General features: G+C 40.1%; 1 protein-coding gene across 1 annotated transcript; it reads right to left on the bottom strand.

Moving 5' to 3' along the window:
• Nucleotides 1-222: 222 nt before the first annotated feature.
• Nucleotides 223-22,286, bottom strand: LOC107792841 (30-kDa cleavage and polyadenylation specificity factor 30). Its single transcript, XM_075234172.1, has 8 exons — nucleotides 21,601-22,286; nucleotides 13,453-13,845; nucleotides 5,121-5,283; nucleotides 4,781-4,891; nucleotides 3,970-4,038; nucleotides 3,405-3,491; nucleotides 675-1,532; nucleotides 223-552 (listed from the first exon to the last, which is right to left on the bottom strand). The coding sequence occupies exons 1-7, from the start codon at nucleotides 21,993-21,995 to the stop codon at nucleotides 675-677; spliced, it is 2,076 nt and encodes a 691-aa protein (XP_075090273.1). The 5' UTR covers nucleotides 21,996-22,286; the 3' UTR covers nucleotides 223-552.
• Nucleotides 22,287-23,858: the final 1,572 nt, after the last annotated feature.

Below are 23,858 nucleotides of genomic sequence, written 5' to 3' on the forward strand. Positions count from 1 at the left end.
TAGGACTTAGCAAAACTCTCTAGAAAATTTTATTGTTTAAAGAGTGATGAATTAAGAAAATATGAAAGATGACCAGAGTATATCCATCAACTACATGAAGGTTATGCACTGCAATATAGTCAAATGGCAAACCTGAGCAACCATTTTCACCTTCAAAATAGATTGTAATCTAAAAGGAAGGGGGCTGAGTACAAACCTGCTAAACTTGTTTTCCAAAGATCAGCAACAAAACTAATTTATAGACACAAATCAAGTCCATCAACTTCTAATGTTTCATGACACGACCTTCAACCAACTTTCATGCTTCAGTATGTCAGGACTATGCCAACAGGAATGTTCCTCAAATTGTATCTAATCTAAGCTTGTATATGTAATTGTTTTACACACCAAAGGACATATAATATAACTCAAAAAATCTCGACCAAATGACTTCAACAGTTCTGGGCTAACTAAAAGTTCTGTTAATTTCTCAGTCAGGCCGAATATTCTGGCAGGAGGGCGACATTTAGTATGTCTCCCAGCCGGAATGTACGATGACTTCTCTTTCTTAATCTGCAAAAACAGTTGGCAGATGGGTTTATAATTTAAAACTAGTCACATTTGCCCCTGTGGAAGCATGTGTTACAAACAGCTGCAAAGACAAGATGACTTCTATATTTAGTTTAGAATGACACCTATTTTTCTGAAGCAGTTGCAGCATCATCATCAGTATCCCGCCTTTTCTTCTTTCCATCCCCATGTCTTGATCTTCTTGGTGCTTCATCCTCACTTTCACTTTCATCATTTTTGAAGCTGTTTCCAGCACCAAACTGGGCATCTTGTTCGGGTTTCCCTCTTTGGGGATAATTTACTCCATCTGGTCCGCCAACTGAGCCCGCCATCTCCTGACCCTTACCTTGATCTGAACCGGAGCTGAATCTATCATTCCTGTCATGAACTGGAGCTCTCTGTTCTCTTTTAGGCCTATAAGGATTTTGAGAAGGCTGAGATGAGGGTGGAACAAATGATGGATGCATACCAACTGCTCGACCAGCTCTGGGTGGGCCTGTCGCTCCGGGACCCATCCCGCCCATGAAAGGGGGCCTTCCGGGACCCATCATCATCCCAAATCCACCAGCTGGAGGGCGGCCATGAAACATCATATCATTTGAAAATCGCGGGCCGTATGGACCGAAAGGTCTGGGACCCATTCCAAAATGATCAGGCATTGGGAAACCATCAGGTGTCATAGCTCCATAAGAAAATCCATCACCCATCATGCCCGGAGGGAAGCCCCGCATCCCAGGAAGAGGTCTGGGCCCATGTCCTAAAGGCATTATTGGAGGCCACACAATTCCCCTCCCCCTTCCTCTGCCAAGAGCAGCTGGTCCGAAACCTTGATCAAAGCTTTCATCCTCGTCCTCACTTTCTTCATCTTCCTCTTCTTCATTGTCTTCAAATGGTACAATATCTGGATTATCATTCCCATTGTCAGGGTTCACTCCCTTCGCCTTTTCTTCCTGTCGCTTGGATTCTGCTGCAAGTGAGATTGCCTGAAATACAGTTATTATCCCATTAAAATACAGTCTACCCGAATTCCAACTGCAATAGGACATAGTTTCTAATGTTCCTATAGCCACCATGTGCTTTTTCATCGTGGATACTTCAAGCATTAGATGCTTAATGACAATCAGCACATTACAACCAAAGGGAATGATTGAAGCCAAATTTGAGTTTGAGGACTCAGAAACACTGGGGGTTGAACTTGAAGCATGATTGGATAAAATCGAGTCATTATCAAATCAAGCAAAATAAAAATAGACAACCGTGTGTAACATGTCCAAACCAAGCTATGTCATGATTTAAATGAAATTAACCCAGTCCCAATAGAGATTGGCGCTTTGTGGAAAATTAGGGGAGAACTGAAGAAACTAGAGAATCAGATCACCAACAAAATCTTGGACAGCCATGTGAGGACAGTGGAGAGCCTTGGTAGTCAGACAATAGAACAAAGAGATTTCCAGTACTAGTACGGTCCTAACCTTTTCCACTTAAATACTAGTCGATAGATAATGGCTCCGCTCTTCTACATCTATGCTTCTCCACTTAGATACCAGGCTTTTGTCTACGGCAAGGTTCGAACTTATGTCGTGCACCTAATCCACACATCACGTGTTGTGCTCTTGATGTGACATTTTGATTATTAACGGGCCAAAGCAGAACCTTTTCCACTAAAAGCAATGTGAAAATAAAAACTCCACCAAAGATAGCAAAGTTTGTTCAGAGAGCAACATGGGAAGAGCACTTACCAAGGATGACTTGCAGAAAATAGGTAAGTTTTGAATTGTGTGACAACCACATTGAGAGTTTAAGCTATTAGAGAGGGAGCACGTTATTTATTCATATTAGGTCTGCAACACGCGTGAGACTGGCCCTTTTTTCTTGGCCCAAGTGTGTGGAAATTCTTTTTGGTACTTGGGCATTCATACTTCAACAACTTTTCCTAAAATATGATATTATAGGTCAAATCACTAGTTGATACAATCATCTTTTTAAACCTAGAGACGGAAAATGGCATAGATTCTTTAATTGTCTTACAAAAGGAATTGACTGAGTTTCAGGAATAATTAGTTCAATTGAAGCCAACCTCAGACATTCTGTCATTTTTGCAACCAAACAAAAAAGTAAATCAGACTTGCTACAATAAATAGCATTATAATGTCAGGAACATCTGACTAAGATCAGGCAGCAAACCATATTCACAAACGGCACAAAGTATTCTCGTTTGTCATCCAAATTAATAATGCTAAAAACTTCAAGACGTTAAAGCTAGCGACTGTCCAATCAAAGCCACTCATGACACTACTGAACTCCTACATGGGACAATTTAAGAATTTTAACTAAAATAAGCAGATAGCCAAACAGGACTGACAACCCACCAGAGAAATAATTTAAACACCCATTAAAGTCACTTGCATAATAACTATCACAGGGAAATTAAAAATATTTGTATATAGTATCAAGGTTCAATATTGTCAATCAGCATTGACTAATTCAATGCACAAGCAAATAACTTGCACAAACTATGGAATCAGAAACTCCTGCAACCAAAACCAGAAATTCTTTTTGATACCAAAAGCAGAAACTATACCATGCACCTGCAGAAACAGTGCTTTCACGGAGATAGCCATGAAAGCAGTAACAAAGTGTTTCATTGTATATATCAGCAGTGGTTTTATGCATATTGTCAATATTCATAGCTAATGCAGTCTTTCCAAGAACATATTATCAATTTGGTCTTATACATATTATACCGAGACAAGTGACATGCTGAAGTGCCCCGAAAGCTCCAGGAACGGAAGCATTACCATCTAGAAAAAGAAAACTCTATTGAAGACAACATTCAAAAGAAGTAAAAGAAGTACCATAAGTTCGCTATCTGGTTCAAGATAAAGCAAAGAAGCCAACTGCTCACCAACAGAGGGTTCTAATTCTTGACAATCTCTGCTTATCTGCAACAACAGGAGCAAAATACAACATTAAAAAGGTGACTGAAAGGAACAACAGCATGCAGACCAATTCTAGCATCCAAATAAAACAAAACAGACCAACTAAAGAGCTTCTATTTCGGATATCGTAAGCATCAATAACCAATTAAAATCTTAGTACAAGGAAGATCATAAAATGCAAAAACCAAGGTTGTTTTTTGTTAAAACGAAAGACTTATGGGGATAGAGCCATAGAGGGGTGGGAAATTCAACTAGTCAATGGTTGGCCAGGCCCGTTGGGGATGTGTATTACACATCCATGAGGAAAGACTTTTGGAAAATTACAGCAATCTTCAATACAAACACAATTTCTTGCCTATTAGATATGTCAATCCCAGTCTAAATCAATCATTGGACATCAACATTCTTAGAGCAGTTACACTGGAAATTAAACTAGTTGAAATTGGTCAAAGAATCAACAGCTAAAGGCTTAGGCTTATACCTTCACTGGTAAGTTCTCATTGTATGGATTCCTCAAGTGGTGAGTTTTCTGGAAGGACAATTCACACAGCTGCATTTTAAACCTTACAGTTAGTCCAGATGTGCAAGCAATTATGCAAAAAGAGAGGTTAAAAGAAGAGATTTTCATTTTTTATCGTTAAGGTAAAAAGAAGAAATATACAACAAAAAGAAAACAAAACCCCAGCCAGTCAGTTATATCAAGTACATGTTAGAAAAATTATCATAGTCCAAAAGCTAAATAGAAAGGGCGCTAAAAGCAATAGGATTTCTCTAGTGTGACACTTTTGGTGAAGAGAGAATTGTACTTTCACCTGTTTAGGTTTTAATACTCGCACTAACCTCCATATTGGAACCCAAAACTATAGAATGCTCACCTGCCATCATAACTGAGCGTAAATTCAAATATACCCTTACTAGTATTACCAATTTAAGTTCCCAGATAAATATAAAAAAATTAAAAACACAAAAATAATGCTCCATATCTTCTAGACACATGCCCGCACATGATAATCCTTTTTAGACTGGCTGATAATTTTTATCACTGTTGTGTTTCTCCCACTTCCAAGAGACAAGAAAAGCAATATTAATATCCCAAAAAGAAAAGGCAAGTTGATTTCATGCCACGATGCGTTTGCTCCCATCCCCTAAATAGAAGTTAGTAAGGTATTATATAAGCAGATACACATTTAAGGCCAACCAAATGAAAAAGGTTCATAAGCAAACAACAGAGAAATCAAGATTAGAGGTGGGAGGGAGGGGGGGGAGGGGGGCAGAAAGGAAATCTGAATGACCTTTAACCATTTTACTGAAAAATTACGTCCATAATGGGCAGTTCCATGTTCATGCTTCCAATTTCCTCCTTTAGCAGCGCCACCAATTCTAGATGTCATCTTTGCACAACCCTAAGAAATAGCAAACAAATTTCACACTGTGAAAACTCATGCGCCAAAGGAAGCTTTGTTTACAACCATCAACTAGCCTTACACTCGCACATTCCTTTCATGACAAGTCAAAATCAAATTATACACTCTTACAATAATTGTATACTAGTAATACTTAACAAATTCCTCCGCTATTTGGTAATGGACAAACTTTATATCTGTAGCACATAAAGATTAGAGAATAGCTTACCTGAAAATGTCTAGTCCGATTAACTGAAAATATCAGAATGACATTTTCCACAGAGTCAAAAGCTTCATTTAGTTTAGCCTCATTGCTTCTTTGAGTTGCCCAAACTCCTTGTTGTACCGACAATTCAAGATTCTCACGGTTGCAGCTTTTAACTATAAAGTACCTAATTCCATGCAATGACACTGGATAAGTACGCTAGCAAAAACAGAGATATGGAATGCAGCTGTCCCTTCTTTTTTCATTAGCCCAACAAGGAGAAGAATGGATAGAGAAGAGGGACAGTAGTATTATACGAACAAAGATCAATGAATTAAAAAATGGAAGTCACTGCTATGCCAGGATCAAAATCAGAAGTTCAAAAATTAAAGGAAATTCATCACCAGTAACAAATGAAGATATTGCAAGTAAAACAGCATCACAAAATGAATCACGACCTTGTGTCACTAAACAAGACAGAATACCAGTTCTGACCAGCAAACCTGTAGTGTTTAGTCCTGGACAGTTTTTCATCCATATAGCTTACTCATACTTTATATGACATTGCGGGAAATATGTGACAGACCACTATGAGAGAATAATGAAGTTGCTTAACCAAAAAAAAAAAAAAAAAAAAAAAGAATAATGAAGTTGCATCCCACTGCTAACTCATACTTGTGAAACTAGTCAATTAAACTATCAACAGGGCTCTTCCTTTTTCTTGCTATAGCTGTTTCATTACAACAAAACAGGGGTGCTGGTAGCAAATATGTATCGTACTATCATATCTAGTCAAATTGATTTAGATACTTCTGGTATTTGCTTTTTGCTATACTCGTAGTAGCAAAGAAGTTGTACTTCCATGAAGAAAAAGTTTTTGGACTGCTCGATATGAACCGATAAAACAATCACAAGAAAAATCTTTTTAAGTTACAATGGTAAGATCTCCCATTCAGTAGCAAAAAGAGAAGCTACAACATCATATGATTCTCTCTCCCTTCAAAAGCTCTCATGTTCAAGAGGGCCTACGTGAGTGTAATGCTCAATATTCCATGCTTTTCACTTTTCTTTCTTCAACATGTCAAACTGGAGAAAGCCTCCTTCGTTGTGCCCGGCATCGCCATTGCAGTCCGTCCCATCTCAAAATCTCACAGCACGAGCAAGTAGCCACCTGACAATAACAGAGGAAATAGTCCGCATCTTCACCAGACCATTTGCACATATATGACCAGCTGACATTTGTAATCCGCCTTTTTCTCAAATTTCAGTTTTCAGGATTACTTCCTTCATTGCTAGCCAAGTAAAAAAGCACACACTTTTGGTGCCATATGAATCCAAGCCGGTAAGTGTGAAAGATCTGATTCCAACCTCACCAAGAGTTATGATAATATGATTGTACTGACAACAATTCATCTCTTCCCAACATCCACCTCCATGAGTCCTGACTAGTGCGTGATTTATTTTGCTTGTAAAGCCTTTCAACCAGACCTTGGAATTTAACTACTTCCCAATCCAGAAGATTCCTTCTAACCATTATGCCCCAAGGAGCTCCCCCCTATTGTAACCTCCAAAACCATCATACTGCCATCTCTCTCTGACTCGACTCTCGAGATATTATAGATGTTCAAGAATGTCCTTCTCAACGTCTCTTCCATGAACTTGTGACTCCAAAAGCTAATTCTACTTCATCCAAAACTTGAAGGTTTTGTTACCAATGAAATCTTTCCATCCTTTCATAATATCCCTCCAAAGTCTGCATCCGAATAGAAGTGTGATATTATTAGTCCTCTACTCCGCTTCACAATTCCATACTTATCCTCTATTACTTCCCTCTTTAGCTCGTGCTCCTTAATCCAAAATCTCTAGAACCATTTCCTTAATAGGGTTTTGATACCCTGGAATCTTTCATCCCCCCCCCCCCCGGAGATGTTACATTCCCTCAAATCTAAAATATTAAAATCTTTCTTTTTCGGTAAGTCTAGAGCAGTGTTGTTAAAAGCAACCGTCTTAGTTGTCTATGCAGTATTTATTTTATTCTCATTCTCCTTTTCTTCTCCATTGTCTATGCAGTATTTATTTCAATATTCTTTTTTAAAATTCCGCTTCACATAAAAAAAGCGAGCGCTTCGCTTCTCGCTTTAAGCGAAAAGGGGCTTGTCGCTTTTCCTCGCTTCACGCTCTTCACAACACTGGTCTAGAGAAAATTCATTCATTACATCAAGACGGTGTTAGATAATCAAGTATCCCGATACATCAACCTAATTAGATGTATTCTCACACCTGTATCCAAAATTGTATTGACACCCCATATCATAAAAGTAAACACCTTGACAAACCCAACAAGCACCTATGTCCAAGTAATGTAAAACTGCTTAACTAATATCAGTAGCTATGAAAACCTAGCAACATATGTGCACTTCATCGTCCAAAGGGTCACAATCCAAGTTGCAATAACCAAATAATACAAGCAAAAACTCAACATCGAACTGGAAAGCCAGTGAAAGGATCACTTGAAAGTCAATATGCAACAATCAAAAAAGAAAAAAAAGAAAGACAAAGTTCCAACATGCAGTTCTGCAGTCAACGCAGTAAAGTCTATCTTCAAGCTATAGCATATCCAAATTCACAAAATGGTCTTTAACAAGAGGTTCAACATCAACAAAAGATATCTCACTATACTTTCACCAAATGAAGATGATTCCGCCACAAGAGTATAACTTCCAAAAAACAAATTACCTTATTGCCTAACCTGAGAGGTCATCCACAACTTAGACTGAAAATAATAAATCATGTTTCTGTAAGATTGGTACGAAGTTATATTTCATGGAAAATATTTTTATAGAAAATGTTTCCTGTGTTTGGTTGGTAAGGAAAATATATTACAGAAAAAACATATATCAAAAGATTAAAAATAATTATAGCCAAATCAGAGAGTATTTGATGAAATTTTTTAGTATTAAAGAATAATAATAATTTCTAGGTGTTATGACAAGTAATAATAATTTAAAATAATTGCAGGGAAATAACTTCCCTCATCAGTGTGAGAATCATTTTCCCTCTTTGATTGAAATGTTTTTCATTAAAAACATTTTTCTAGTAACTAAACACCAAAAAATAACTTCCTCGCGCAGAACATTATCTTGAAAAATGAATTTCATCATACCAAACACATATCAGCTTATTATTTAGGGGTATGTATTAACTCTGACTATATATTAGACCACTGAGTTCTTCCATTAACTTTGTATGATATAGTTTGTTGCATGGGTCTTTAGAGGTACTAAAGAGGGTAAAGCTATTTGGAGAATTTTTAGTTCCTTTTGGTGCATTGGTCATTATATATAACTGCTATCTTTTAAGATCTCACCTGTCCACGATGGCGAAGCCACGTGAATTTTATTACTTTCCTTTTGGTTTAAATTGGTTTATTGTTATTTCATTCATGGAGGCACTAGAGAGCTAAGCTTTTGGTTCACATATAGCTTGTCCTCTCAACAATAACCAAAATGCCTCACTAAATCTATAGTCTAAGACTCCCATGTAAATACAAAAGGGAGTACAATATCTTGAAACCAATACACGAGATGATGCCCGCAATATTCTCGAATCAGAAAAGACAAATCAAGTGAGCATATAAGCACCCTGAAAGAAGGAGGGAGGTTAAAAGTGAAATAGTCGAGCTAGCAATAGCTCAGGAGACTAGTTGGCGACAAAAATCAAGGGCGCTCTGGTTAAAGGAGGGGGATTCGAATACTAAGTTTTTCCACAGGGTTGCGATTGCAAATCGAAGGAGAAACTTCATAGAGTCCTTAGTTGTAGATGGGGTAAGGATTGAGGGAGAGGAAGAGGTAAAAAGGGCGATAGTGGGGTTTTATGAGAACTTATACAAAGAGGAAGTTACCTGGAGGCCTACTTTGGGGGGAATAGAGTTCAACCACATAGGGGAGGGAGACAATGAGTGGCTAGAAAGAGCTTTCGAGGAGGAGGAGGTGCACGATGCTGTATCGAGTTGTGCTGGTGATAAGGCCCCTGGGCCTGATGGTTTCTCCTTGGCTTTCTTCCAGCTCTGTTGGGACACTGTTAAGGGGGAGTTGATGGAAACCATTGAGTACTTCCACGTGAATGGTGCTTTCGAGAGAAGCATCAATGCTTCTTTTATTACCATTGTGCCTAAGAAAGAAGGCGCATCATGTATCAGAGACTATAGGCCCATCAGTCTAGTGGGGAGCATTTACAAGATTATTTCTAAAGTGCTTTCCAACAGACTAAAGAAGGTTCTTGACTTTTCCGTTTCGTCCTCCCAGAATGCGTTTGTGGAAGGTAGGCAGATTCTAGATGCTGCTCTTGTGGCAAACGAACTTGTAGATTCCAGAAGGAAAAATAGAGAATCCGGATTACTGTGCAAGTTGGACCTTGAGAAGGCTTTCGATCATGTCAATTGGGAGTTCCTGGACTTCATTATGAAACGGATGGGGTTTGGGGAAAGATGGAGAGGATGGATCAAGTTTTGCATTTCAACAGTCAGATTCTCTGTCCTGGTTAATGGTAGCCCGTGTGGTTTCTTTGGCAGCTCCAGGGGGCTCAGGCAAGGTGACCCCCTATCCCCCATGCTATTCATTTTAGTGATGGATGCTCTGAGTAAAATGATGGATCGTGCGGCGAGTGGAGGCTACTTGAGAGGTTTCTCAGCTCCGATCGGGGTGCTCAGTGCCCGAAGGGTCTCTCATTTGCTTTTTGCGGATGACACCCTAGTTTTCTGTGACGCCGATATGGATCAGTTGACCTGCCTGAAGCAAGTACTGCAGTGGTTTCAGATAATATCAGGACTCAAAATCAACCTCGGCAAGTGTGAGATTTTCCCGGTGGGTGAGGTTGCTAACATTGATGCTTTGTCGCATGTTCTCGGATGCAAGATGGGCTCTCTCCCCACTACTTACCTGGGTCTACCGTTGGGTGCTTTGAAAAAGGATACTACTGTTTGGAACCCAGTCATTGAAAGGGTTGAAAAACGATTAGCAGGCTGGCAGAAACGGTATTTGTCAAAAGGCGGTAAGGAAGTGCTTATTAAAAGCACTTTGTCAAGTATCCCTACCTATTACTTATCCCTGTTGCAAGCACCTGTGAGCATCACAGAAAAACTGGAGCGACTTCAAAGGAATTTTCTCTGGGACGCGGCAGATGGAACTAGAAAGTTTCATCTAGTGAATTGGCAGACAGTCACTTCCCCAAAGAAGTGGGGTGGACTTGGAGTAAAAGATCTCAGGGTATTCAACAGAGCTTTGCTGGGGAAGTGGCTGTGGAGATTCGGGGTAGAAGAGCATGCTCTATGGAGGGAGGTCATAGCAGAAAAGTATGATTCCACGGGAGGGGGTTGGAGGACCAAGGCAATCACAACACCGTTCGGGTGTGGCATGTGGAGGAACATCATGAAGAACTGGGAAGCCTTCAATGGCAGCATCACTTACAAGGTGGGAGATGGAAGGAGAATCAGCTTTTGGAATCACAAGTGGTGTGGAGAGGCTACTCTGAGGGTCTCTTTCCCACACGTCTACAGAGCTTCAAACCAGAAAGAATTGATGGTCCAACAAATACGCAAGGAGCATGAAGGGAGGATAGTATGGGACCTCTCTTTTAGAAGGAATATGCAAGATTGGGAGATTGCGGAGCTCCAAAACTTATTGGCACTGCTATACGGGCAAGATATGCCCCATCCATCTTATGACTCTTGGAGATGGGGGTTGCGTGATGACGGCTTGTTCACCGTAAAGTCCTTCTACCAGAGTATGTTGGTGAGACAGGAGGCTACTTTCCCATACACATCGATCTGGATTCCTAAGGCGCCGACGAAGGTGTGCTTCTTCGCGTGGCTAGCAGCGAGGGGAGTGATCTTGACATCTGAAAATCTGCGAAAGAGAGGAATTACACATGTTAGTTGGTGCTACATGTGTAAAAGCTCAGGGGAAGAAGTTGATCATCTTATGCTGCATTGCCCTGTGTCCTAGGGTCTATGGAGGGCAATCCTGAATCTTTTTGGTGTTCAATGGGTGATGCCAAACACTGTAAAGGAAATGCTATATAGCTGGGCCGGTTTCCGTAGAAGAAGCAAGCAAAAAGCGTGGAAGTTTGCCCCGTTAGCTCTCATGTGGTTAGTCTGGGGAGAGAGAAATAGGAGAGTTTTTGAGGGGATTGAGTCTTCGTTTTCACATCTTAAGAATAGTCTTTTATCTCTGATCGCTTTTTGGTGCACACATGTAGCCCCTACTAGTGTAGAAGATTGGGCGTCATTTGTAGGGAATCATATTCTAATGTAAATTCTCTACTTTTTGTATACTTCTTGTATGCGGGAGTTTTTTCTCCCTTTTGATTAATACAATTTACCTTATCAAAAAAAAAATAAGCACCCTGAATGCAGGACTTGTCAGATTTCATTTCTATCCAGAATTTTATCCTCAAAAAGTTAATGTTTTTGTCCCATCTATGACCCAATCTTTACCAAATGACTAGTATGCAATTGTGGATGGAGCAGGACAACAAGTTGAAAGTTAATATCCCCTTGTTCTTCCAAAAAGAAAATCGACCAAAAGCACAATTCCATAATTGTATGGCATGTAGACAATTATCAAAGGAGGTAAGATAAATAAAATAAGAATATAGGCAGGCCAAGACTCTGAAATCGAAACATCAGTAGCTTCTTAAAAACCCTAGCCACCTGGGCAGTCTAAATATCAAAAAACACCCTAACTTTTGCAAGAGACTGCCCAGGCATAGTCCTGCAGTCACACTAAAATACCAGAAATCAAAATCCAAAATAGAGAAAAATAGGTATTAAAGTGGCTCACCAAGCTACTAACACTCATCCAAAGACATTACATAAATTTCAAAGATCTCAATAAGCCACACTGGTACATGAATCTGCTTTAGAGAGGAAGAAGGGGAATGGAATCATGAAGGCAAACACAGATAGTCTCTCAAAAGCTTAACCATAGTACATACTTCAAAATTTGCAAACCAGGTTTAAGGGTCAAGACCTTGATCATGGAAAGCAGTTGGAGATGCATATTATGCATTTCTAGACTATACAGGTTAATCATCACATTTTCTGACAAGTAAATAACATTCTATTGCAAGAAACAACACCAGGATAGTGCTGACTGCTAATCCATCAAGCAAAGAAATTTTTATTAGATTGTATACCTCAAAGACACAAAAAACAATTCGACAAAAGCTATACATTTCCCAAGTTGCACCAGAAACATAGCTGCAATACTTGAGACTAGAAACAGATTCTAGTTTGCATGTTGATGAAAAGAATGCGCTTATCTCAACAGGAATAACTCAATATGATAGGATCTATTTAGTAAGCCTGAGACACCATTTCCTTAAAGTCTAAGGAGAAAAGTAACCACCTCGGGTCGCTGAACCATGATTAGTACATAGAGCATGCTTGTCTGCAACATGGAGCCATAGGCTCCTTTGCCCTAGAGTTATGGAGAGGAAGAGGACCACACTTAGAGCTCCCTAGGTCTAAGATGGTCTAATTGTTGTCTGACAGGCGCCACAGCAAAATCTTACTTTTCAAAAGGAACGCCGAAAAATGAGAAAACAATTCAAAGGACATCTCAGAATCAAGATATAGTACCGCTTCACTTTCACAAGCAGGGAGGAAGTTACAATGGGTGCATCACCTCACCCACCCCTCCCTTGACGAAAAATTATCCAATGCCTTTAGTCTTAACCTAGTATTTGATATTTAGATCACTCTGACAAAGTTAGACTAGCTAGAAGAGCAAAACGCAGCGACCACAACAGCTAATGAAATGCTAGTGAGAAAAAAATGAGCTCTTTTCTTTCAAAGAGAGTTGTTTTAGCTTCATTAGTTGTAAGCAATCATTAGGCCTAAACTTCTAGCAGCTAATAGATACACAAACCATTGGGAAAACTAAGAAAAATGGAATGAAGAAAGCAAAGTAGCTACATATCTTCTAATCCGATTCCCCTGTCCTCTTTTGGAGGAGAGTGATCTCTAAATTTACGTATGCATCAGGGCACTCAAATTATCCGTAAAAGTATGTATCTTTTATTGCAGAACTCTGATGAACTAAGATCACAATATTCAATATCAATTCCTCAGACATGCAAACTATGCCTAAGTAGAGCAGAAAATAAAACAAAGGGAAAACCAGTATACAAGTGGATATAGAAAACAACAATCACGAAACTAGTTGAACTAGTTACGACCCCAAGGCTCTGGACGAACTCATTACAGCTGACATAGGGGACTGTTAAATTATTGTAAATAATATACGTACATGAACTGATTACATAACCTAATTAAAGACCTTGAAACTCTACACACCTAGAGGTTCCTTGAGGCAGGACTACTGCAGTTCTATCTGCTTGATTTTGCTGGCCATTGGGATGAATTTGTGTTTGAGTTGGGCCACCCTGTTGTTGAGTCTGTAAAACTTGTTGTTGATGAGGCTGGATCTGTTGTATAATGGGTGTCTCAGCTGCTGTAGATTTCACAGCAAGACCCATTCCATTCTGTCCTTGTGAAGCTTGAGATTTCTCAGCCTGTGTTGAATAATTAGCATTCCGGTTTTGGTAAAACCTGTTTGAGTAACCATAGTTGTTGGACGCCAGATGCTGAATTTTCTGAAGAACTTCTTCCACTGGTGGTGGAGGTCCAGGCAACTTTGCATGTCTATATCGACAATCAGGACCATTTGGACAAAACCCCAATTTGTACCTGTATTATAAAAACCATCATAACCAGCAATAGATGTCATTACCTAACCATATGGCATTTCTCTGAGATTCTCGCTACTGTCATTTTTTGCTTATTAATATATGTTTACCCTCAAAATCGGATAACAATTAAATTTATAAGTGGTTTTAAGGATACGTGATTTAATTTGATACTAAACGACAAATAAGATTGCAATTGAAATAAGTAATGGAAAAGTGAATGCAAACCGCTTAAGTTGAACAGTCTTAGCCTTTGAAGGTTAGCCACCCTCGAGCCCAAAAATACTTTTATTGATAACAGAACAACAAGAGAATAATAAGAACTTGAAGAGAATAGTAATATACTGCTTTGGGATGCGTGTTACAAAGTGTTTTATAAGTAATCAGACTCCCCTTTATATAGTAGGTGGAGTCCTACCTTAGATACAATTCTATAAAAGGTAAAAATATCCTGGTTTGTTGATTTGCCGGGTCTTTACTGACACGTGCCGAGATTCCCGCCGAAATATCCGATCGGCTACGGATATTTCGGCCTTCCGTTATTCCGGTCAACCGGGTTATTCTATTCCACCTCTTAGAAAGAAAAGAACTTAAATAGTCTCGCGTGTCTACCATTTCACCACCAAGGCATCTTGAAAGTGAATCGTATTCCATGAATATGATATCTATCTAGTGTGATGTACCTATAACTTATGCAAATTTTGATTTTCCCGAACTTAGTTAATAAATAAGGCGAGATGGAGACCCTGATTTGGACCCTCGTGTTTTAAACCGTCAATGTTTCCTCGAGCTTATTCGGGGTCAGGGTTGATTCCGGGATCACGGGCTCAATGTTCCTGAGGACGGACATTCTGACCTCGTGTTCTGGTTCGATAAGATTCAGGGTCGATCTTCAATCCTTTGCGTTCTGAGCCCGATCTGTTATGCAATAGTCCAGCCCGATTTCGACCGTATACAGATAGTCCCCACGTTTTTCGGAGAATAAACGACGAGAAACAATATGAGCTTCCGATATCTCTCCTCGGTACTCCGCGTCAGAAACGACAAAATGAACGAAACGTCTCGTTAGTCACGTCTTCATGGCATTAAATGTTCGTCAGTTGCTGGTCGGCCACTTGTGGCTTTGAACCGTCGTTTGGAAACTATAAATACCCCCTTCTTCATTCATTCAAACTTTTACATCCAAATCTTCTGTACTCTTGTTTTTTAGAAATTTCAACACTTCCCAGTATTAAATTTCTGGCTATTCTGAAATCCTTTCACAAGAACTTCAGCTTTGTTCCCCAACCATCAAACTTAATCTTTAAACTTCCTCTCTTTCCTTCATCTGTCAAGGAAATGGCGAAGACTTCAAAGTCCTTTCCCCAAAAAGAAACTCCTCTGCTTCGTGACCGGCTGTAGAGGAAAACGTTTTGTCTGCTGCTACTGAGGAACCGGAACCGGCACCGGAACCTCCCCCGAAGATGTTTGTTCCTACGGGGTGCCCAACTAGTGCTGATTTCAAGGTCGAGAAAACCTCCTCGGTACCGGGTCGGTGTGAACCGGTCTCGAGATATATATGCTCGGTCACCGATAGTTTCCTTTCCAAGGTCAAGGAGGATTGCAACTGGGTTAATAAGCACGTGGTGGTCACCACGCCCGAGGAAGTGATTGCTACCCACGTGGAGAATTTTTTAAGTGTTTAGCCACATGTGAATTAGCATCAATTGGATCTACGATCGGAATTCCAACGGGATCAGCAGGCGGTACCTCGTCCCATCTCAAAATCTTTGGCGTGTCTTTGGCGTGTCTTTGGCATCCATCACATTTTCGAACGAACTCCTTTGCGATTTTTTCCATGTCGATCCAGTAATAATCGGCTATGATTATTTTTCGAACCAACGATTCGGCGCCCGAATGATTTCCACAAGTACCTTCGTGGATTTCCTTCAAAACGTACTTGGTATCCCTTGGCCCTAGACATATTGCAAGTGGGCCATCAAATGTTCTTCTGAACAGGATTTCGTCTTCTGACAGGCTAAATCGGGCTGCCTTTGTACGCATGGCCCTCGATTCTTTTGGATCCGAGGGCAGTTTTCCGGTCCTAAAATATTCTACATATTTATTCCTCCAGTCGCAAGTTAGGCTCGTCGAGTTGATCTCGGCATGGCCTTCTTCCACCACCGATCTCATAAGCTGTACGACTGCCCCTGAATTGAACTCGTTATCTTCGACCGATGACCCTAAGTTAGCGAGGGAATCGGCCTCACTGTTTTGATCCTGAGGTACGTGTTGCAAAGTCCATTCTTTGAACCGATGTAATGTTACCTGCAACTTGTCTAAGTATCTTTGCATTCGTTCTTCTCTGACCTCGAATGCTCCATTAACTTGGTTTACAACAAGAAGGGAATCGCACTTAGCTTCGATCACTTCTGCCCCCAAGCTTTTGGCTAGTTCAAGGCCTGCAATCATGGCCACATATTTGGCCTCGTTGTTAGTCAATTTCACAGTCTTAATAGATTATCTAATTATATTGCATGTTGGTGGCTTCAATACGATGTCAAGTCCGGACCCTTTCGCGTTTGAGGCGCCATCCGTAAAGAGGGTCCAGATTCCCGAGGAAGTCCCTGAGTTAATGAATAATTCTCTTTCGACCTCGAATATTAAGGTCGGCATAAAGTCAACCACAAAGTCTGCCAAGATTTGAGACTGAATGGCGGTTCGAGGTCGATATTCAATATCGTACCCGCTTATTTCCACGGCCCATTTGGCCAACCGGCCCGAGAGCTCGGACTTATGCATAACGCTCCTCAACGGGTAAGTAGTTACGACACATATGGGGTGACACTGAAAGTATGGTTTTAGCTTCCTAGAGGCGCTTAGCAAAGCGAGCGCCAGTTTTTCTAGGTGAAGGTACCTAGTTTCGGCCTCACCTAAGGTCCTGCTAACATAGTAAATTGGAAATTGCGTACCTTGATCTCCCCAGACTAGGACTCCACTTACCGCTATCTCCGAAACCGCCAAGTACAAGTACATTTGTTCGTCTGCCTTCGGCGTGTAAAGTAGCGGCGGGCTCGATAAGTACCGTTTGAGTTCCTCCAAAGCTCGTTGGCATTCCGGGGTCCATGAGAAGTTATTCTTCTTCTTCAATAGTGCGAAGAATCGGTGGCTCTTGTCGGACGACCTTGAAATGAATCGCCCCAGGGCAGTTATGCGCCCAGTTAACCTTTGAACGACCTTCACGTTGTCTACAACCGTGATGTCATCAATGGCTTTGATTTTGTCTGGGTTGATCTCGATTCCTCGGTTGGATACCACGAACCCGAGGAATTTACCTGATCCAACTCCAAACGCGCATTTCTCCGGGTTCAGCTTCATATTGTATTTCTTCAATATGCTGAAGGTTTCCTGCAAATGTTTTAAATGGTCCTCTGCTCGCAAGGACTTAACCAACATGTCGTCAATGTAAACCTCCATTGATTTTCCTATTTATTCCTCGAACATCCTATTTACTAGGCGTTGGTAAGTGGCACCGACATTCTTTAAACCGAATGGCATCACGTTGTAGCAGTATGTGCCGTATTTTGTGATGAAGGAGGTTTTCTCCTGATCACTCGGGTCCATCCGTATTTGGTTGTACTCGGAGTAGGCATCGAGAAAACCGAGGATCTCGTGGCCGGTCGTGGCATCGATCATTCGATCGATGTTGGGCAAAGGAAAAGAATCCTTGGGGCATGCTTTAATTAAATCCTTATAGTCTACACACATTCTTAATTTGTTCCCTTTCTTAGGGACTACTATCACATTTACTAACCAATCCGGGTATTTAACCTCCCGAATGGACCCTATTATAAGGAGTTTAGATACCTCGTCCTTGATGAAAGCATGTTTGACCTCGGACTGGGGTCTCCTCTTTTGCTTGACCGGATGGAACTTCGGGTCCAGGCTTAGCTTGTGAGTGGTTATCTCCGGTGGGATCCCTGTCATATCAAGGTAGGATCAAGCGAAACAATCTACGTTAGCCATAAGAAACTGAATGAGTTTTTTCCTGAGCTTGGGGTTTAGCCCCGTGCCCAGGTGTACCTGTCGATCGGGTAGATGCTCGACCAATGTGACCCGTTCCCGCTCCTCGACCGTCGATTGGTGGCGTCGGAATCATCGGGGGCTATAAAAGACCTGGGTACTCCGTAATCATCGTCTTTATCAGTCCCCTATTCTCCCGGTTGGATCGGAGCCAGTGTTGGTAATTGCTATTTGGTTTCTGGCTTTGTGATCGAACTCGACCCCTTTGGCGTTGTGAGTGCGGATATCAGAATCGCCTCTTCAACCGCAAACATCTCCTTCGCGGCTGGCTGTTCTCCGTATATCGTTTTAATTCCATCTGGTGGTGGGAATTTTAACACTTGGTGCAGGGTTGAGGGTACTACCCTCATGTTGTGGATCCATGGCCTTGCGAACAAAGCATTGTACCTTATGTCTCCTTCGATTACATAAAACTTAGCTTCCTGTATGGTCCCAGTGGTGTTTACCGGTAACATTATCTCACCCTTGGTGGTTTCACATGCCATGTTGAATCCGTTTAGAACTCGGACCGCAGGCACGATTTGGTCTTGTAGACCGAGCTGCTCCACGACTTTCGATCGAATGATGTTGGCCGAGCTACCTGGATCGATTAACACACGTTTAACTCGAATTTTATTTACGAGTACAGATATTACCAGCATCATTGTGGGGCTGCACGATCCTTTCCGCATCCTGGTCGTTGAAAGATAAAGTTCCCTCCGGTATGTAATCTCGAGTTCGTTTCTCCCTAGTGATGGATACTTTGGTGCATTTCAACATCGGCCCCTGTGGGATATCAACCCCACTGATGATCATATTAATGACGTGTTGAGGTTCTTGTTGTTCTGTCTGTTTGTTAGAATCCCTGTTCCTGAAATGATTCTTGGCTCGGTCGCTCAAGAATTCTCGAAGGTCCCAATTGTTGAATAGTCGGGATACTTCTTCTCTCAGTTGTCGACAATCTTCCGTTCTGTGATCGTGAGTGCCATGATATTTGCACATCTGGTTAGGACCCCTTTGGGTTGGATCGGATTGTAGAGGTCGATGCCATTTGGTATCTTTGATGCGCCCGATAGCTTATACAATGGCGGCAGCATATATTAAAGTTGTATTCCGATGGCCTCGGCGCTTCTTTAGGCCCGATGGACCTGTCGAAACTGTTTTTGGTCATGAGTCCCCGGTTGCTCCGACCTCGATCATTTCTCCTTTCGTTTCTCATGGGGTTCCGCCCGGACCCACTGCTTCTCCGATTTCCATTATATGGCTGATACCGATCCCTGTTTAATCTCGGTTCACGATCGATATCTCTCTTGATTCTGTCAAGGGTTCTGACAGGATAAACAGACCCCGAAGGGGCCTCGAGTTGATCATCTTCGACTCTAATTTTCGATTGATACATGTTATGCACGTCGGCCCAGGTAATGACCGGGTATTCTATCAGGTTCTGCTTCAGTTGTTGTGAAGCCACCGAGCTTCGAACATTGAGTCCCTGAGTGAAAGCTTGAACAACCCAATCATCAGCGCGACCGGTGGCAGATCCATTCGTTCCATTTGAAAACGGGACACGAGCTCTCTGAGCATCTCGTTATCCTTCTGTTTTACTTTGAAAAGGTCTGATTTCCTGGTCTCGACCTTGATGGCACCAGCATGTGCTTTCACGAAAGAATCTGCAAGCATGACAAATGAGTCAATAGAATTAGGAGGTAAGTTGTGATACCATATCATAGCTCCCTTTGACAGGCAGGGTCTCCCCAAATTTTTTCAGCAGAACAGACTCGATCTCATCGTCCTCCAAGTCGTTCCCTTTGATGGCACATGTATAAGAGGTTACATGCTCGTTTGGGTCGGTTGTTCCGTTATACTTAGGTATTTCGGGCATACAGAATTTCTTGGGGATCGGTTTCGGAGTCGCGCTCGGGGGAAAAGGTTTTTGCACGAACTTCCTGGAATCCAGGCCTTTCAATATCGGAGGCGCTCCTGGGATTTGGTCTACCCTGGAATTGTAGGTTTCCACCTTTTTGTCGTTAGCTTCGATTTTCTTCTCCCCTGATTCTATCTGTTTTGTCAGCTCCTCGAGCATCTTTATGATCTCGGGGTTAGCCCCGATTCATGTTCATTTGACCTTTCTATGACCGGTTCATCCCTGCGGGTGACTTCACGGGGAGGATCGGGCTCAACCCTGCTCGGTGCACGGCTTTGGTTCTGCAACTGGGCTATCGCCGCCTGTTGAGCCTGCAACATTTCGAAGATCACCCGTAGACTGATCCCGTCCCCTTCAATGTTTTGTGTGTTTTGAGTTGCCGATCGGGCTCCACCAAGGACGTTATTTTCGGGGTCGGTAGGCAAGTTCGTGTCGATAGCCACATGTGAATTAGCATCAATTGGATCTACGATCGGAATTCCAACGGGATCAGCAGGCGGTACCTCGTTACCGGGTGCTATATTGTTATTTTCACCTTGATGACCAGACTCGTTGTCAACATGTAGGGGTGCTGATTGAGAGTTTGACATTTTGTGTTTTAGCCTGGAATCAAAGACACTTCAAAGAGCAAGTGTAAAGTAGTGTGTGTTATGGAGATTTGTACCAAACAACCACTATTATCCTTAGCCCTACAGTGGGCGCCAAACTGTTTACCCTCAAAATTGGATAACAATTAAATTTATAAGTGGTTTTAAGGATACGTGATTTAATTTGATACTAAATGACAAATTAGATTGCAATTGAAATAAGTAATGGAAAAGTGAATGCAAACCGCTTAAGTTGAACAGTCTTAGCCTTTGAAAGTTAGCCACCCTCGAGCCAAAAATGCTTTTATTGATAACAGAACAACAAGAGAATAATAAGAACTTGAAGAGAATATTAATATACTGCTTTGGATGCGTGTTATAATGTGTTTTACAAGTAATCAGACCCCCCTTTATATAGTAGGGGAGTCCTATTTTAGGTACAATTCTATAAATGGTAAAAATCTCCTAGTTTGCTGATTTGCCGGTTCTTTATTGATACGTGCCGAGATTCCCGTCGAAATATCCGATCGGCTACGGATATTTCAGCCTTCCGTTATTCCAGTCTTCTGTTATTTTATATCGACACTATTTCCTCGAGCTTATTCGGGGTCAAAGTTGATTCCGGGATCACGGGATCAATGTTCCGGAGGACGGACATTCTGACCTCGTGTTCTGGTTCGATGAGATTCGGGGTCGATCTTCAACCCTTCGCGTTCTGAGCCCGATCTGTTGTGCAATAGTCGAGTCCGATTTCGATCGTATACACGTATTAAAAGCAAGCAAATTAACATGAGTCATTATCATAAACATCTAAAGCACCTGTGTCACGAGTTCAAACCCTGCTGCAGACAAAATCTGGTATTTAAGTGGAGAAGGATAGATGGGAAAGTCCATTATCCACGGAGTTTCGAACCGTGTGTCATTGGCCCTCGGGGATTTCTCAGTTATTAAGATAAAAAAAACTTTAACCTCTACGACATGCAAGGCTGAGACTAAAGCCCTGGGCCTCATAGAGGCTAAAGTTTGGACGGAGATTATAGCATTATTCTAGTAGGAAACCTCACAGCCAATTGCAACATATAGGAGTATTTGTTTTCCTCAATTACCAGTTTACACTAAATATAGATTGTTTTGGTTGGTTGCGTTATTAAAGATAGATGAGCATAACCAGAAAGTTAAAATATCAGTTAAAGAAAAAAGGTCATACATGTTGCATTCCTTGATATCCTCAATTGTGTGCTTATAAACACAGTCCTGTTCACGGCACTCCCCATACAGTCTAAAAAACCGACAGATTGGCATTCGAGATTTATCATACTGATGAAGGAAGCCGCAGGCTTCACCCTTCATACACAGTGACCGCAGCCAGTGGCGGCAAACAGTCTGCCTGAAACTCCGACGATTGCCAACAAACCCTACATCCCCGCCTACATGGGCCGAGACAGTAGGCGGCTGGTTAATGTTAGCATTTGGGGCGGCGGCCGCGGCAGTGTTGTGATCGGAAGATTGTGTCATTACTGGTACGGAAGCAGTTGGGTGTGTCGGCCCAGTGTCTAAGCCGCCCTCGAAATCAAAGCTTAAACCCCCTTCTCCTTCGTCCATTAGTTACTCTGAAATTGTATATTCAAATGGATACTTTTGTATATGAGAGAGAGAGAGAGAGATAACTAGATTACTGATTTTGATTGGAATTCGGGGTTTATGATCCTCCGGGGTTTTTCAAATTTTACCAGTTTTCTGCTGTCTGGTTGCGGGGTTAGGAGAAAACAAAGATCTATGTATAAGGGGGTTTTCGTCCTCTCCGTTTTTCTAGCCGGGGAAGGAAAATGAGGAAAGAAAAAGAGAGAAAATATATAGCTTTCCCTCTTTTACTAAATAGCTTTAAGTTTACATGCATTGCACACGGGTGTATTGTGTCAATTATATATATATATATATATATATATATATATATATATATATATATATATATATATATTGATATTAAAATAAATGTAACGTTTGTTTAAATGATGAAAATAATATTGTTACATTTTTGCAATAACTGAATTCAATATCTTCTGAATATGCAAGATGATGAATTAGTTAAATTATATGTACAATATTTGTAATTATACATATATTTATAATATTAAATATAAGTATGTTAAGTTGTATCTCACGTGACATCTCTTTATGATATATTTTATTTTCTATTATTTCATTCTTATTTATTTAAGTTTACATTTTAGCTAATTTAGTTTTTAGTATTATATTATAGCGGATTTTGCTCTATCTTTTGGTTTCTTTCATCGCTGATAGTATTTTATGAAAACATATTTATGTATTTTAATATTTGTGTCAACTTGAAAAATTATTTTACTTATAAGACGAATTTGGAAAAAAAATGAAATTGGATTATTTTGCTAATTAATTCATTCAAATATTTTTTTTTAATTAGTTAATCCAAACACTTAATCATTTATTCTCAGCATTAAAAAATACTTATTTTTTGAGGATGCAAATTCTTAATATTAGCTCAAATCAAAATTTAGATATTTAATATTAATTATACTTTTATCCACAACAAATTTTGTTTTCAAGCGGTAAAATATTAAAATTTTGCACTTTATGTTTGCCGAAGCGTTTGTGTTATTAAATTATTCCAATTATTCTCTCTCTCTCTCTCTCTTTATTATTAAATAACTTTGTAACTATTTTTTTAATTATATTTTTAAATCTATATTAATATTTATATTTAAGCAAAATAATAATCAAAGAATAAAATGAATAGCCAGTGCAATCTCACATGACTACTCATAGAATTTAAAAGGGGAATTGTTGAATCGGGATAAAGAACAAAGTAAAATTTTCCCTCTTTCTCTAATATATTTAATGCCTTTTTAATTTAATATTATTGTTCACCTAAAATTTAGCACAATGAAACGATCTATTTTGAGATTAAAAATTGTGCAATTAGAGACAACTCACGGCATAAATGTTTTGTATATTTAGTCATAATTTAAGTTTACTATTTATAGAAGGTATAATTGTTTTGTTTAAAGTTCTAAATATAAGGATTTCTACTTGGTTCAAACAAGAAAAAGATTTAATGAGTAAAATTTCTAATTTATTTCATGTTCTAAATATTAGAAAAGTAAATCAAATAATAATTTTGTCTAATATAAAATCTATTTTTAAAAAATAGAACGAACGACATTTTTACTAAAGAGTTTTTAAATATGAAATCCACGTAAATTCACATTATTGTAGCATGATGCCTCATGAGTTTTTCAAAGATGCCCTTTTGTTTTTTTACCTAATAAGATTTAGGAAGTTTAGTAACATAAAAAGAATAATAATCATGTTACATAGTTCAAATAACAAAAAGTCCAATATATTAATTCTAAAATCCAATATATTAGTAATTAATATATATGTCAAAGAAGGAAAGTTTAAATAGAAACTTTCCTACTGTAAATTGTT

This window comes from Nicotiana tabacum, chromosome 17, assembly GCF_000715075.1.
Source record: "Nicotiana tabacum cultivar K326 chromosome 17, ASM71507v2, whole genome shotgun sequence".
Classification (NCBI taxonomy): Eukaryota; Viridiplantae; Streptophyta; class Magnoliopsida; order Solanales; family Solanaceae; genus Nicotiana; species Nicotiana tabacum.